At 47.0% G+C, this 12,787-nt stretch overlaps 1 protein-coding gene and 1 long non-coding RNA gene across 2 annotated transcripts in view; one reads left to right on the forward strand and one right to left on the reverse strand.

The window, feature by feature from the left end:
• The window catches only part of LOC143974043 (uncharacterized), a 157,664-nt gene that overhangs the window by 75,938 nt on the left and 68,939 nt on the right, over positions 1–12,787 (reverse strand). The window lies entirely within an intron of this gene.
• The window catches only part of SLC1A1 (solute carrier family 1 member 1), a 106,897-nt gene continuing 103,347 nt past the window's right edge, over positions 9,238–12,787 (forward strand). The window contains exons 1-2 of the mRNA XM_077475028.1: positions 9,238–9,346; positions 9,575–9,719. Of these exons, the coding sequence (XP_077331154.1) occupies positions 9,629–9,719 (91 nt within the window). The 5' untranslated portion in view covers positions 9,238–9,346; positions 9,575–9,628. The remainder of the gene's footprint in view (positions 9,347–9,574; positions 9,720–12,787) is intronic.

Consider the following 12,787-nt stretch of genomic DNA (forward strand, 5'->3'; position numbering starts at 1 on the left):
GACCTGAGGAATGTGCTGCAGGTGATCAGTGGTGGGGGCCACGGTCATACAAGGAGCTGGAACAGAATCAAAACAATGCTGCATACAGTAAGCGGATGTAAAGGACACTTCCTTCTTGTTCCAACTGATCTGGGGATCATGAGCCTGCAACCAAGGAAGTCCCAGGATGATAGGGAACATGGGAGATGATATTAGGTCGAAGCGTAGAAGTTCTCTATGGCCAGAGTCTGTAATAGTGAGCAAAGGTAGTGTCTCCTGTGTTACTGGACCTGAGAGTGGCAGAGATCCATCTGCTAAATGGACTAGAAGATGTGTTGCTTTATTCTGGCTTGGAATGCGTAGTTGCTGTGCGAGGGAGATGTCCAAAAAGCAACTACATGCCCCTGAATCAATCACGGCTGGGAGTGGGATCTTCTCTTCTGCCAGCTGTAGGGAAACAGAGAGAGTCACATAAGTTTGAGCAGGACCAACACTCTGGTAGTTCATTACACACCGTGGGGGCAACTTACGGGGTCTCACGGGACAGCTGTGAATGAAATGTCCAAGCCCCCCACAGTATAAGCACAGATTGGCTTGGCGTCTTCGTTGTCGCTCTTCTGGGGTGAGACGAGGACGGACCAAACCTAGCTGCATGGGCTCCCCTTCCGAAGCTGAGGGACCCGAAGGAACCGGGATGGGCGGATACGGGATAGTGGCCTTAGGAAGCATCCAACTAGGCCGAGGGGCCTGGAGGCGTTCGGAGCGCCGCTCGCGCATCCGTCTGTCCAGTTTTGTAGCCAACTGGATTAATTCCTCCAGGGAGGCAGGAGTCTCTACTCGGGCCAACTCATCCTTTAGGTTCTCGGAGAGCCCCAACCGGTATTGATAACGCAGGGCCGCCTCGTTCCAGCTGGTGTCAGCTGACCACTTGCGAAACTCAACGGTGTAATCCTCCACCGGTCTTCTCCCCTGTGAGAGAGCATGCAGGGTAGCCTCAGCCGTGGCAGTACGCTGAGGGTCATCATATAATTGTCCCATAGCCTCAAAGAAGGTGTCCGTGGAGTTTAACAAGGGGCTTCTCTGTTCCATAAGGCTATGGGCCCAGGCCTGGGGTTCCTCAGCCAGAAGAGAGATAATAAACCCGACCTTGACAATCTCTGAAGAAAAGGTCCTGGGTTGCAAAGCCAAGTACAAGGAACATGCATTTTTAAAGGCTCTGAATTTCTTTCGGTCGCCTGAAAATCGCTCAGGCGTGGGTACTCGTGGTTCGGGTACTGCCATCATCATACCGGGTGGAGGCTGGACATGAGGTGTGGAGGCATCGCTGACTGAGGCCTGCGTAGGATTTGTGGGTGCCGGAGCTGTGGCTAGTCGCTGAAGCCTGCTGTCGATCTGCGCATAGCCATCCTGTAGTCTCTGTACTGCTTCTGTGAGTGCAGAGACTTGTTGGCACAGGACTTCTAATGGCGAACCCGCTCTGTTGGCCTCTGTCATGGCTGGTTTGTACTATCATATAAATGTACTCACCGAGGCCAAGATGCCGAGAGCGGTCGCTGTTGCGACTCGGCGCAGACCACCCCTGAAAGTGGCACAGAGAGTGGTTGCACCAAGAGGCACAAGCTACCAGTAGGACAGTCACTTGCTAGCAGATCAGCAGGTAGCTTGAGCAGAGCTGAGAGGTGATGTCCCGTGGGAAGGTCCGAAAGCAATGGTAGCAAGTCCGTAAGGCAAAGACAGAATCCAGGAGACAGGCCAGGGGTCAAACACAGTCCAGATCAGAAGACAAGTACCAGGAACGCTGAGACAGAAGGATAATCCAAGACAAGCCGGGGGTCGAACACAGGAGACAGCAGGTAAGTCCAGATGCAGGCTGAGGGTCAAACACGTTAGAAAGCAGGAGTCCAAGATCAAGCCAGAGGTCGGGTCAGGAGAAGATCAGCGAGGTCGATAAGGCAATCCGGGTCACAACGGGTAATACAGATAACAGACGCAGACGTGGGAATCACAGGAAGCTGAAGACAAACCAGCAGTGTGTTTGGATGACCTCACTTCCTTTATAGGTCAGCGAGGGGTCACACCCTGTGTGTGTGTGCTTGTGTGCTTTCGTTTATTCCTCTTGCACACAGCTGTGCGCCGGAGTGCTGTAACCGTGCGCATCCTATGACACCCTCTGTGGCAGCCAGCATCTTTTTAATTTGGGAGGGGAGGATATATGCTAGAGGGCACTTTGAGAGGGGAGAAGACTTGTGCTGGAGGGGTTAAGGGGGGTAAATTTCATATCCAACTCCCCCTTCTAGCAAAAGTCCTCTAGAATCCTAAAGTGCCCCCAAGCACATATCCCCCCCCCCCCAAAAAAAACACTCATGGTTAACTTTGTAGGCTTGCTCCCCCCCTCATCCTCTTCCCCTTGCCCCCCTCCTCTGCAAGTCTTAAGTAATTAATTACAAATTACAAATGTAGCGGATGACATTTGGGATCAAATGTCACATGCATTGTAAATTTAGTTTTTGACCTCACACAATAAAGGTCCTGAGGGTTAATTATTGTAGATAGGCCTAACACCAGTTTGGCCAGGCTATGTTTAAAAGTTCTGCCTGGTCATGTGGACGGTGAGGTGCACATGACAGGCCAGAACCAAGTCTGGTTGGATGTTTTGGTATTGGCCCTCTCGGAGCCAATCAGCGGGAGTTCCGGGGCCCCCTGAGGAGTCTGGGAGGGGGTACTTAAACAGGTGTGGGTTACGTGTTCGAGGTTCCGGAGTTGTTCGTGAGACCCGTGTGGTCTGGTCTGGTTCCAGGACTGGGGTAGCCCCGTGAGGGGTCCTGGTCACGGGGTGTTCAACATCCCGCAACATAATACTGTCAGTGGCTCCTGATAGACCTGTCGGGTCTGGGGAAGGGATTCGTCTGTTCCCGAGTCTCGAGAGTCTGCTGGTCCGAGGTGCATTAACTGAGAGAGGATTCAAAGTGTCCGGGTGTGCTCTTGGCTCGGAGGGACACCACAGCTTGTGGAAGTGACCGGGGGAGGACTCTTCAGAGGAGGGCCGGCAAGTGGAATCCTGGGAAGTGCCTGGTTACTGAGTTGGGAAGGACATTGATGAATTCATAATTTTCCAGTACCATAAAGGAAGCGGGAAACGTTCCAGATACAGTTGGAAAAAGTTCCTGTATACCCTTGGTTGATTGTTCAAGTTTTGAGTTAATGTGCTGACTGCCATGATCTTTGGCTAGAGATCTGTTCAGCCTTGAAGTACCCAGCTGTGAGTGGCTACACTCTGGATGGAAATAGAGACTTTGCTAAACCTGCAGTTCAAGGTGCCTGAATTCTTCACCCGTGCCCTCTGTTCGCTAATGCCACGTACGTACACGTAGCGGACTATACGACGGACTTAGTCTGGCGGACTTCCCGCCAGACTGTCCGTCCGACTTTCCCAGCGGGCTACTTGCCCACACACGGCACTTTTTCAGCAGACTAATACGGCGTACTAAGTCCGCCTTACTATCCGCCGTACTTTTGAAATGAACGGACTCGCCCACACACGCGGAGGAAAGTCCGCTCATTTCGAGCGCGTCTCCAGGTAGGCGGGGCCCGCGAAGGAGACGTCGCTGGCCCCGCCACCTGGTATGGACTTAAAGGGGAACCCCAACGCCGAAAATAATTTGCGTGGGGGTTCCCCCCAGGTCCACATCGGACCCTTGTCTGAGCACGCTACCCGGCCGGCCAGGAAAGGGGGGGACGAGCGAGCGCCCCCCCCTCCCGAGCCGTACCAGGCCGTGTGCCCTCAACATGGGGGGTGCCTTGGGGAAGGGGGGGGCGCATGGCCCCCCCACCCCAAAGCACCTTGTCCCCATGTTGATGAGGACAAGGGCCTCTTCCCGACAACCCTGGCCCTTGGTTGACGGGGTCTGCGGGCGGGGGGCTTATCGGAATCCGGGAGCCCCCTTTAATAAGGGGGCCCCCGGATACCGGCCCCCCACCCTATGTGAATGAGTATGGGGTACAATGTACCCCTACCCATTCACCTGTAAAATAAAGTTAAAAAAACACAACACACAAGATAAAATAGTTTATTGCACAGCTCCGGGGGTCTTCCGTCTTCGGGGGTCTTCTCGCCGGACTCCTCAGCTATCTTCTTCTAGCTCTTTTACTAGTGGAGGAGCCCGGCTTTCTTCTTCTCCGCCGCCCTCTTCTTCCGACTTTGGGGGTCGCGTCGGAGCCACTGTGAGGGGAGGGAGCGACGAGTCAACATCTGAAGAGAAGAAGAGAAGAACAGAAGGCGGCGACGACAGCGGCGGCGACAGAAGAAGAAGAATCGAAGAGGGGGACAAGACCCCCGAAGTCGGAAGAAGAGGGCGGCGGAGAAGAAGAAAGCCGGGCTCCTCCGCTAGTAAAAGAGCTAGAAGATAGCGGAGGAGTCCGGCGAGAAGACCCCCGAAGACGGAAGACCCCCGGAGCTGTGCAATAAACTATTTTATCTTGTGTGTTGTGTTTTTTTAACTTTATTTTACAGGTGAATGGGTAGGAGTACATTGTACCCCATACTCATTCACATAGGGTGGGGGGCCGGTATCCGGGGGCCCCCTTATTAAAGGGGGCTCCCGGATTCCGATAAGCCCCCTGCCCGCATACCCCAACAACCAACGGCCAGGGTTGTCGGGAAGAGGCCCTTGTCCTCATCAACATGGGGACAAGGTGCTTTGGGGTGGGGGGGCCACGTGGCCCCCCCTTCCCCAAGGCACCCCCCATGTTGAGGGCACGCGGCCTGGTACGGCTCAGGAGGGGGGGCGCTCGCTCGTCCCCCCCTTTCCTGGCCGGCCGGGTAGCATGCTCGGACAAGGGTCTGATGTGGACCTGGGGGGACCCCCATGCCGATTTTTTTCGGCGTTGGGGTTCCCCTTTAAGTCCATACCAGGTGGCGGGGTAAGCGATGTCTCCTTTGCGGGCCCCGCCTACCTGGAGACCCGCTCAAAATGAGTGGACTTTTCTCCGGGCGGGAAAAGTCCGTTCATTTCAAAAGTACGGGGGACTGGCATACGCACGGCCGGATTGTCCGTCGAAATGCAAGTCTGGCGGGAAGATTGGAGTGCAAAACTACTTTCTAAGTCTGCCGTACTTTCGGGTCAAAAAAGTACGCCGGAGGCTACACACGGGGGGTTGTCCATTTTTCCCCTCCTCCGCATGGTCCGGTACATCCCAAATTTACCTATCACTACCTATAAAACCCTATCTAGCACCCACCTAAATGGGTGGGCGCTACACACATTTCCCATTTTTTTTTGCTTTTAAGTGTAAATGTGAGATCTGAGGTCCTTTTAACCCCAGATCTCGCAACAAAGAGGCCCTATCATGCTTATTTCTATTACAAGGAATGTTTTCATTAGAAATACAAGTGTTTAAAACAAAATTTAAGGAACAGTGTAAAAATAAAAAGTAAAATAAATGATAAAAAAAATAAAGCGCTCCATCCCTCCGAGCTCACGTGCAGAAGCGAATGCATATGTGAGTCACATATGTAAACGGTGTTCAAACCACACATGTGAGATATCACCAATCGTTAGAGAGAGAGCAATAATTCTAGCACCAGTCCTCCTCTGTAACTCTAAACAGGTAACCTGTAAAAAAAATGTAAACGTTGGGAGATTTTTAAGTACAGTTTGTCGCCATTCCACGAGCATGCACAATTTTAAGGCATGACATGTTAGGTATCTATTTACTCGTATAACATCATCTTTCACATTATACAAAAAAATTGGACTAACTTTACTGTTTTCTTTTTTTTTTTATTCAAAAAAGTGTATTTTTTCCAAAACAAACTGCGTTTGTAGCATTTTTTTTTTGCAGCATTTTTGTACAGGAGTTTTGAAGTTGACAAGTCACCAATGTAAAAGCAGTAAAACACATGTAATCTGCCAAAAAAGAAGCTCATGTACTTTTTTGAGAGATGGGTGTTTTTACATCAGGTGACAGAATGCTCAGATGTGAATAGGGACCATTGAAATTAATGGGATTTGTCTTGTTGGGCATTTTTAGAGACTTAGAGCAGAAAAATGCCTAAAAACTTGCAAAAAACGCCTAGATGTGAACAGAGCCTTAATAAAAAGTTATCTGAATTTTTTTTTCTTAAAGCTGACCATTGTAAGCACCCCTGTTAATGCAACATGAGTAACTCAAATAACCACGGTGACTGGCTGAAGTTCAAACCGAGCATCAGAATGGGGAAGAAAGGAGATTTAACTGACTATGAACATGGCATGGTTGTTAGTGCCGGATGGGCTGGTCTGAGTATTTCAAAAACTGATGATCAACCATCTCTAGGGTTTACAGAGAATGGTCTTAAAAAGAGAAAATACCCAGTGAGCAGCAGTTGTGTGGCCAAAAATGCCTTGTTGATGTTAGAGGTCAGAAGAGAATGGGCAGACGGGTTCAAGATGATAGAAAGGCCACAGTATCTCAAATAACCACTCATTACAACCAAGGTAGGAGGTATGCAGAATGCCATCTCTGAACGTACAACACATCGAACCTTGAAGCAGATGGGCTACAGCAGCAGTCTCACTCCTGTCAGCTAAGAATAAGAAACTGAGGCCACAGTTCACACAGTCTCACCAAAATTGGACAAAAGAAGATTGGAAAAATGTTGCCTGGTCTAATGAGTCACGATTTCAGCTGCGACATTCAGATGGTAAGGTCAGAATTTTGCATAAACAACATGAAAGCATGGATCCATCCTGCCTTGTATCAGTGGTTTAGGCTGGTGGTGTTAAGGTATGGGGGATATTTTCTTGCCACACTTTGGGCCCCTTAGTACCAATTGGGCAGTTTAAATGCAATGGGCTACCTGAGTACTGTTGATGACTATGTCCATCCCTTTATGACTACAGTGTACCCATCTTCTGATGGCTACTTCCAGCAGGATAATGCACCATGTCACAAATTATATCACCACTGGTTTATTGAACATGACAATGAATTTACTGTACTCCAATGGCCTCCACAGTCACCAGATCTCAATCTGTCTTCTTTCTTCTTCCGATGTTGACACGACGCTCTCTCCCACTGTAATACTGTGTGAGCGCTGCGCGATCACTTATATAGGAATGGGGTGTGGTCGCCGGGTGATGTCACTGGCATTACAGTGGGAGAGAGCGTCGTGTCAACATTGGGAGAAGAAAGAAGAAAGAAGAGAGAAGAAGGATGGAGGAGACTGGGCTCCTCCGCTAGTAAAACATTGAGGCTACTTTCACTCTGGGATGCTTTACAGGCCCTACAGCACTAAAAATAGCACTTGTATAGCTCCTGTAAAGAGCTTCTCCTGTCTCTCCAGTGTGAAAGCCCTTTCACACTGGAGCGGTGCGCTTGGAGGAAGGTAAAGGAAAGTCCTGCAAGCCACATCTTTGCAGCGCTGTAGGAGCGGTGTATACACCACTTCTAAAGTACCCCTTCCCATTGAAAAGAATGGGGCAGTTTTAACCCTTTTTGAGTCACTAGCGGGGGTTAAAACTGCCCCGCTAGCGGCTGAATAGCACCGCTAAAATGACGGTAAAGCGGCACTAAAAAAAAACTTGCTTTACCACCAGCGCCCACCTGCCCCAGTGTGAAAGTAGCCTTAGCACTTGAAGAAGAGCTTTTCAGGCGCTTTTAAAGAGCTTTCCATTTATTTCAATTAAGAGCAGCATTTTTTCACCACCCTGCCAGCGCACTGCCCCAGTGTGAAAGCATTCATTGATATTAATGGAAGTAGGTTTCCATGAGCTTTTCCGGCACTTTTTTTTAGTGTGAAAGCGCCTGAAAAGCACCCCAGTGTGAAAAGGGTCTAATAAAGTGTCCGGTGAGTGTATACTGTACATCCACACCAGTCCCTGCCCCCAGGAAGCTTACAATCAGTTAGGCTACATTCACACTGGGGCATTGCGTGTGTTGGCGGTAAAGCGCCGTTATATTTAGCGACGCTTTACCATTGATTTAGCAGCTCTATGCGGCCCCTAGCAGGGCAGTTTTAACCCCCGCTAGCAGCTGAAAAAGGGTTAAAACTGTCCGCAAAGCGCTGCTACAGCGACGCTTTGCAGACGGGTTTGCAGCGCTGCCCCATTGCTTTCAATGGGAAGGGGCGCTTTAGGAGCGGTAAATACACCGCTCCTACAGCGCTCCAAAAATGTGGCTTGCAGGACTTTTTTGACCGCCCTGTAAGCGCGCCGCTCCAGTGTGAAAGCTCTCGGGGCTTTCACACTGGAAACACAGCAGCGGCTGTTTCAGGGCGCTTTGCAGGCGCTATTTTTATCACTTCAGCGCCTGTGCCTCAGTGTGAAAGCAGCCTTAGGCCCCTTTCCCACTGAGGCACTTGTAAACTGCCAGTAAAACACTGAGCACTTTTTAAGAGCTTTTCAGGCACGTTTGAAGCGCTTTCCATTCCTTTCAATGGAGAGGGTTGTTTTTTCACCACCCTGCCAGAGCACTGCCCCAGTGCGAAAGCATTCATTGATTTTACTGAAAATAGGTTTTCATGAGCTTTTCAGACACTTTTTTTAGCGTGCAAGTGCCTGAAAAGTGCCTCAGTGTGAAAGGGGTCTTAGGCTACTTTCACACTGGGGCGGGTGGGCATCAGTGGTAAAGCTATTTTTATTTTTAGCTGCGCTTTACCGTAGTTTTAGCGGCTTTTAACCCTCTCTAGTGGCTGAAAAAGGGTTAAAACAGCCCACAAAGTGCCACTGCAGCAGTGCTTTGCCAGCAGTTTGGCGGCGCTGCCCCATTGATTTCAATGGTCAGGGGCGCTTTAGGAGTGTCACATTGCTCCTACAGCACTGCAAAGATGCTTCTTGCAGGACTTTTTTGACCATCCTACCAGCGCACCGCACTATTTTTTAGCGCTGTTACGTGCTCTTAAGCGCTTCTTCAGGAGCTTGCAGTCTGATATACATGAAAATAATAAAAATAATTAAAAAACACAGACAGCCAAATAAGGTATCAGAACTGAGAATGTAACAACAATTTAATAAAGCGCCTCAGTGTAAAAGTAGCCATAAAATAATCATGTGCAGCAGATTCTGTCTTGCACATGGTTCATTGAAAAAGGTAAGCACAGCTTAACATTTTAAGTGAACATCTTCTAGTGTTTAGTGACTCAAGCTCAAGAGGTTCAAGAGTTTAGATTTTTACACAACAGCCGATGAGGAAATAATCTTAGTTAATCACCCCTGCGTATGTAAACAGTAAGGCGGACTAGAGCACAGCACCCACTTTTCCTGACAGTAATGGGTAGGACTGAAAAGACAGGGAGGAGTGGGAGGAGGGAGGTAGGGACTATCTAGCAGGTTCATGTGCCTTTTAGTCAGTCAGCCAGCAGCAGATCTGAACCAGTGCATGCAGATAGGTATGCAAACAATACTTGCTTGCTATCACTAGTAAGAGGGAGGGCGAGCTGCCTGTAATCTGCAGCACAGGCAAGAGACAGATCAGGGCACCCTGGCACAAAGGCTGCTGCAGTAACAGAGGCTCAGGGAAAAAGAAGGAGACTGCACTGATCTTTCTCATGCTGGAGCAGATGCCTGCAGTGTGACATACTGACATTCTTACACCTCTCTGCATTGTCTCCATCCAGATCTCCTCTGTCTATTCTTCCTACACACATTCCCCATAGACGGAGTACTGCAACATGGGGAAAAAGATGAAGAAAGGCTGTGACTGCAAGAGGATCCTCAAGAACAACTGGCTGCTCATCGTCACCGTGGTGGCAGTGGTTTTAGGTCAGTGATTGCCTTTCCTAAACCTATGTATTGCATCCAGCTTTATTTTTAAATAAGCGCATTTGCTGTCAAAAAAATTGACTAGGGTCACATCCAGCACAGGAATGATATGTTGCTATTCCTATCCAGTATATCGCTTGCAGCTAGCAGTAAAATACATGTCTCTTGGGTTAGATCAAAACCAAAGCTGACCTAATGTAGGGGGAGGGGAGGTATCGCCTTAATAATGAGTGGTACGGATGCTGGTGCCTTGGTAACAGATACAGGATGGATGAGCATCATATCATTCCAATTAGGTTACACTACATCTATTTGACTGCTGGTTCTGTTGCAGCTACTTTATCTGCTTGGAATGTCGTCAAATGGACTGTAGAATGCAAATTGTGCTGCAGCACAAAATTTCCAATTTTTTTTTTCATTAGCGAGATAGCTATCATATACATTCTAGCAGGTGTGCTATGGTTGCTATTAGGAAAAAACATAAAAAATCACTGAGTGTTTATATGAGTGTATGGTGTTTAAAGTGCTCTGTGCTGGCAAGACATTACTAGATCTGTTTCTTTGTGCTTCAAACCCAGCCTTTTTCAACCTTTGTACCCCAGAGGAATGCTTAAAACGATTTTCAGGGATCCCATGCTAAAATTGGGGGTTAGTAAGAAGAATGCCCCTTTAGATTGGTGGTCATAATGCCACCCATGCAGATAGGTAAAAAGATCATTGGTGTCACGATGCTGGGTCTGCCAAGTGGCATTGGACGTGTGTGTGTATGTGATAATTACTGATCTAGATATCCTGCCCTAGACTCAAAGGTTCATGGATCACTTAGTGCAAGAGGAAAAATGGCTAGCATCCTTTTAGTGAGAAGAGAATTTTTAATCCTTAAGCAGCATCTTGGAAGATTTATAGGGTCTGCATACACAACGCCTTAACAATCAATTATAGATCCAATATATATGTATTAGAACTGTAGATGGCAATACATGAACTCTTAACAGTAATGTGAACAGACTTTGTGTTTTGCCTTAAGACATGTTTTAAAATGTCCATCTTTTTATAAAAAAATTGGTTTAAAGTAAAAGCCTGTATTGCCATTTGCCTTAAGTTGCCTGTTTGTTAGATCTCTTTGGTGTCTCAAGTAAAATTTTGGATGCAGCCCCTGTGGGCTACACTCAGGCTAAGTTATGAATCTGAAGTAATGGAAGATGAGTTACTGTTTATAATAATCAAGTGGATTCCATGGTTATGGATTCCATGGCCCCCACCATATCATTCCCCGCATCTATTACCTTTTGTACCACCACCCCCTCCCTTTAGAATGTAAGCTCTATGAGCAGGGCCCTCCTGTCCCTTCTGTATTGAACTGTACTGTAATTGTGCTGTCCCCCCTCTACATTGTAAAGCGCTGCGTAAACTGTTCGGGATATATAAATCGTGTTTTATAATAGTAATAATCATAATAATAATAATAACAATAATAATATTTAAATTCAAGTGAAAGCTTAAAACTTTGTTCGCAGCAGCCCAGTTTTTCCTTTGCTCCAGTTTTTATAAATCAATATTAAATAGGTTCATACACTCATACCATACTAATTCCCAAAAACTGATCTGTTCAAAGCTAGTATTATGGCATGGAGGTGTTTATTCACATTTAAAAAAAAAAAAGTTAAATATTGTGTGCTATATCAGCAAAAGTATTTAAGAAAAGAATGGTTGATCTGCTTGTTGTGGGACTGACCAAAATTCTTCCCTCATTCAAAAATCAGGCATTTTAACACATTCCAATATATTTTGACAGTTCGGGTAGCCATTTACTAACCACTGACAGGTATACAAGTCGAGAAATTTGATGTAGTAAGTACATTCTATTATAGTGCACCTAATGGAGTAAATAAACATTGGACGATGTTGAAAATACTCCTTTAAGATTCTTTTATAAGACATGTGTGCATCCTTACACACTATGCAAAAAACACTGGTGGTGGGATTAACATAGCCATAGAGGAGTCGATTGTTTTCATTCAATCAGTGGATTTAACTGAAATTTTTTTATCTAAGTCCCCCATCCACACATTTGAGGTGGATGAAGGAATCCTCCTCGCTGTGTCCTTGTATTTTGACAGTGGGGAGGCTTCTCCACCAACAGAATACATAGATTGGGAGGCTAAAATCCAACAGGGTAGTTGAACAGAAGTCGATCAGTACATCGACTTTTGTTTAATCACAGTGGCCAGACATGGACCAAAATTTGCCCGGTCCCTGCTGAACCGACCAAATTTCAATTCATGTATAGTCAGCTTTATCTGCATGGAATGGTGATGATCTCTAGGAAAATCCAGCCCAGACAATCAGTTGTTACTTAGTGTTTGAGCAGTTGCAAGGCACCAATTGACATAGGTTTGCTGTAATATAAACAGAGTGGGTATCTATCATGTCAATAGTTGCCTTCGTCATCAATTTTAAAGTGAATGAATCATAGACTATGTAGTTATTCACATATCTTGAACAAGCAGTACAAGACTTTAAAATAAGCCCTCACTCATATCTGTATCTATAAGCATTGCAGAGATATGTACTTTCCCAACACAACAACCAGCAAATATTTGACCCCTTTCTGACAAGTGCTCAATCTTTCCAATTTTTATACCAATATAGAAGGAGAGCAATGTATCTCTATAGGCTGGCGGATGTATTTACATTCAACCACAACCGAGCCCCATTAGATCAGCAAAAACAAACAGAAAAGGTTAGCGTCCTTTTTTTGTTTCTCTACGATTAAGTTGAGAGCTGATGCTATCAAACACATATCCCCCCATGTCCACCCGCTCATGGAGACTGCATAAGTCAATTTGATCTCCATCACAAGATGGGGAAAATATTGGCACACACACGGATGTCACAAATGACATCTGTCCTGTTCTGATAAGATTTAGCAGGGTTCTGTCTATATATTCCCTACGGACCCAAAACAGGAGGAGGGTCGTTTGAAAGGATCCTCTCTAAGCTGTTAGACGTGGACTGAAACTGAGTCTTATGCTGCCTACACACGATCGGAATTTCGGCGCGCAAAA

This window comes from Lithobates pipiens, unplaced genomic scaffold (genome assembly GCF_037356315.1).
Source record: "Lithobates pipiens isolate NorthernLeopardFrog02 unplaced genomic scaffold, aLitPip1_a1.2 Scaffold_13, whole genome shotgun sequence".
NCBI lineage: Eukaryota > Metazoa > Chordata > Amphibia > Anura > Ranidae > Lithobates > Lithobates pipiens.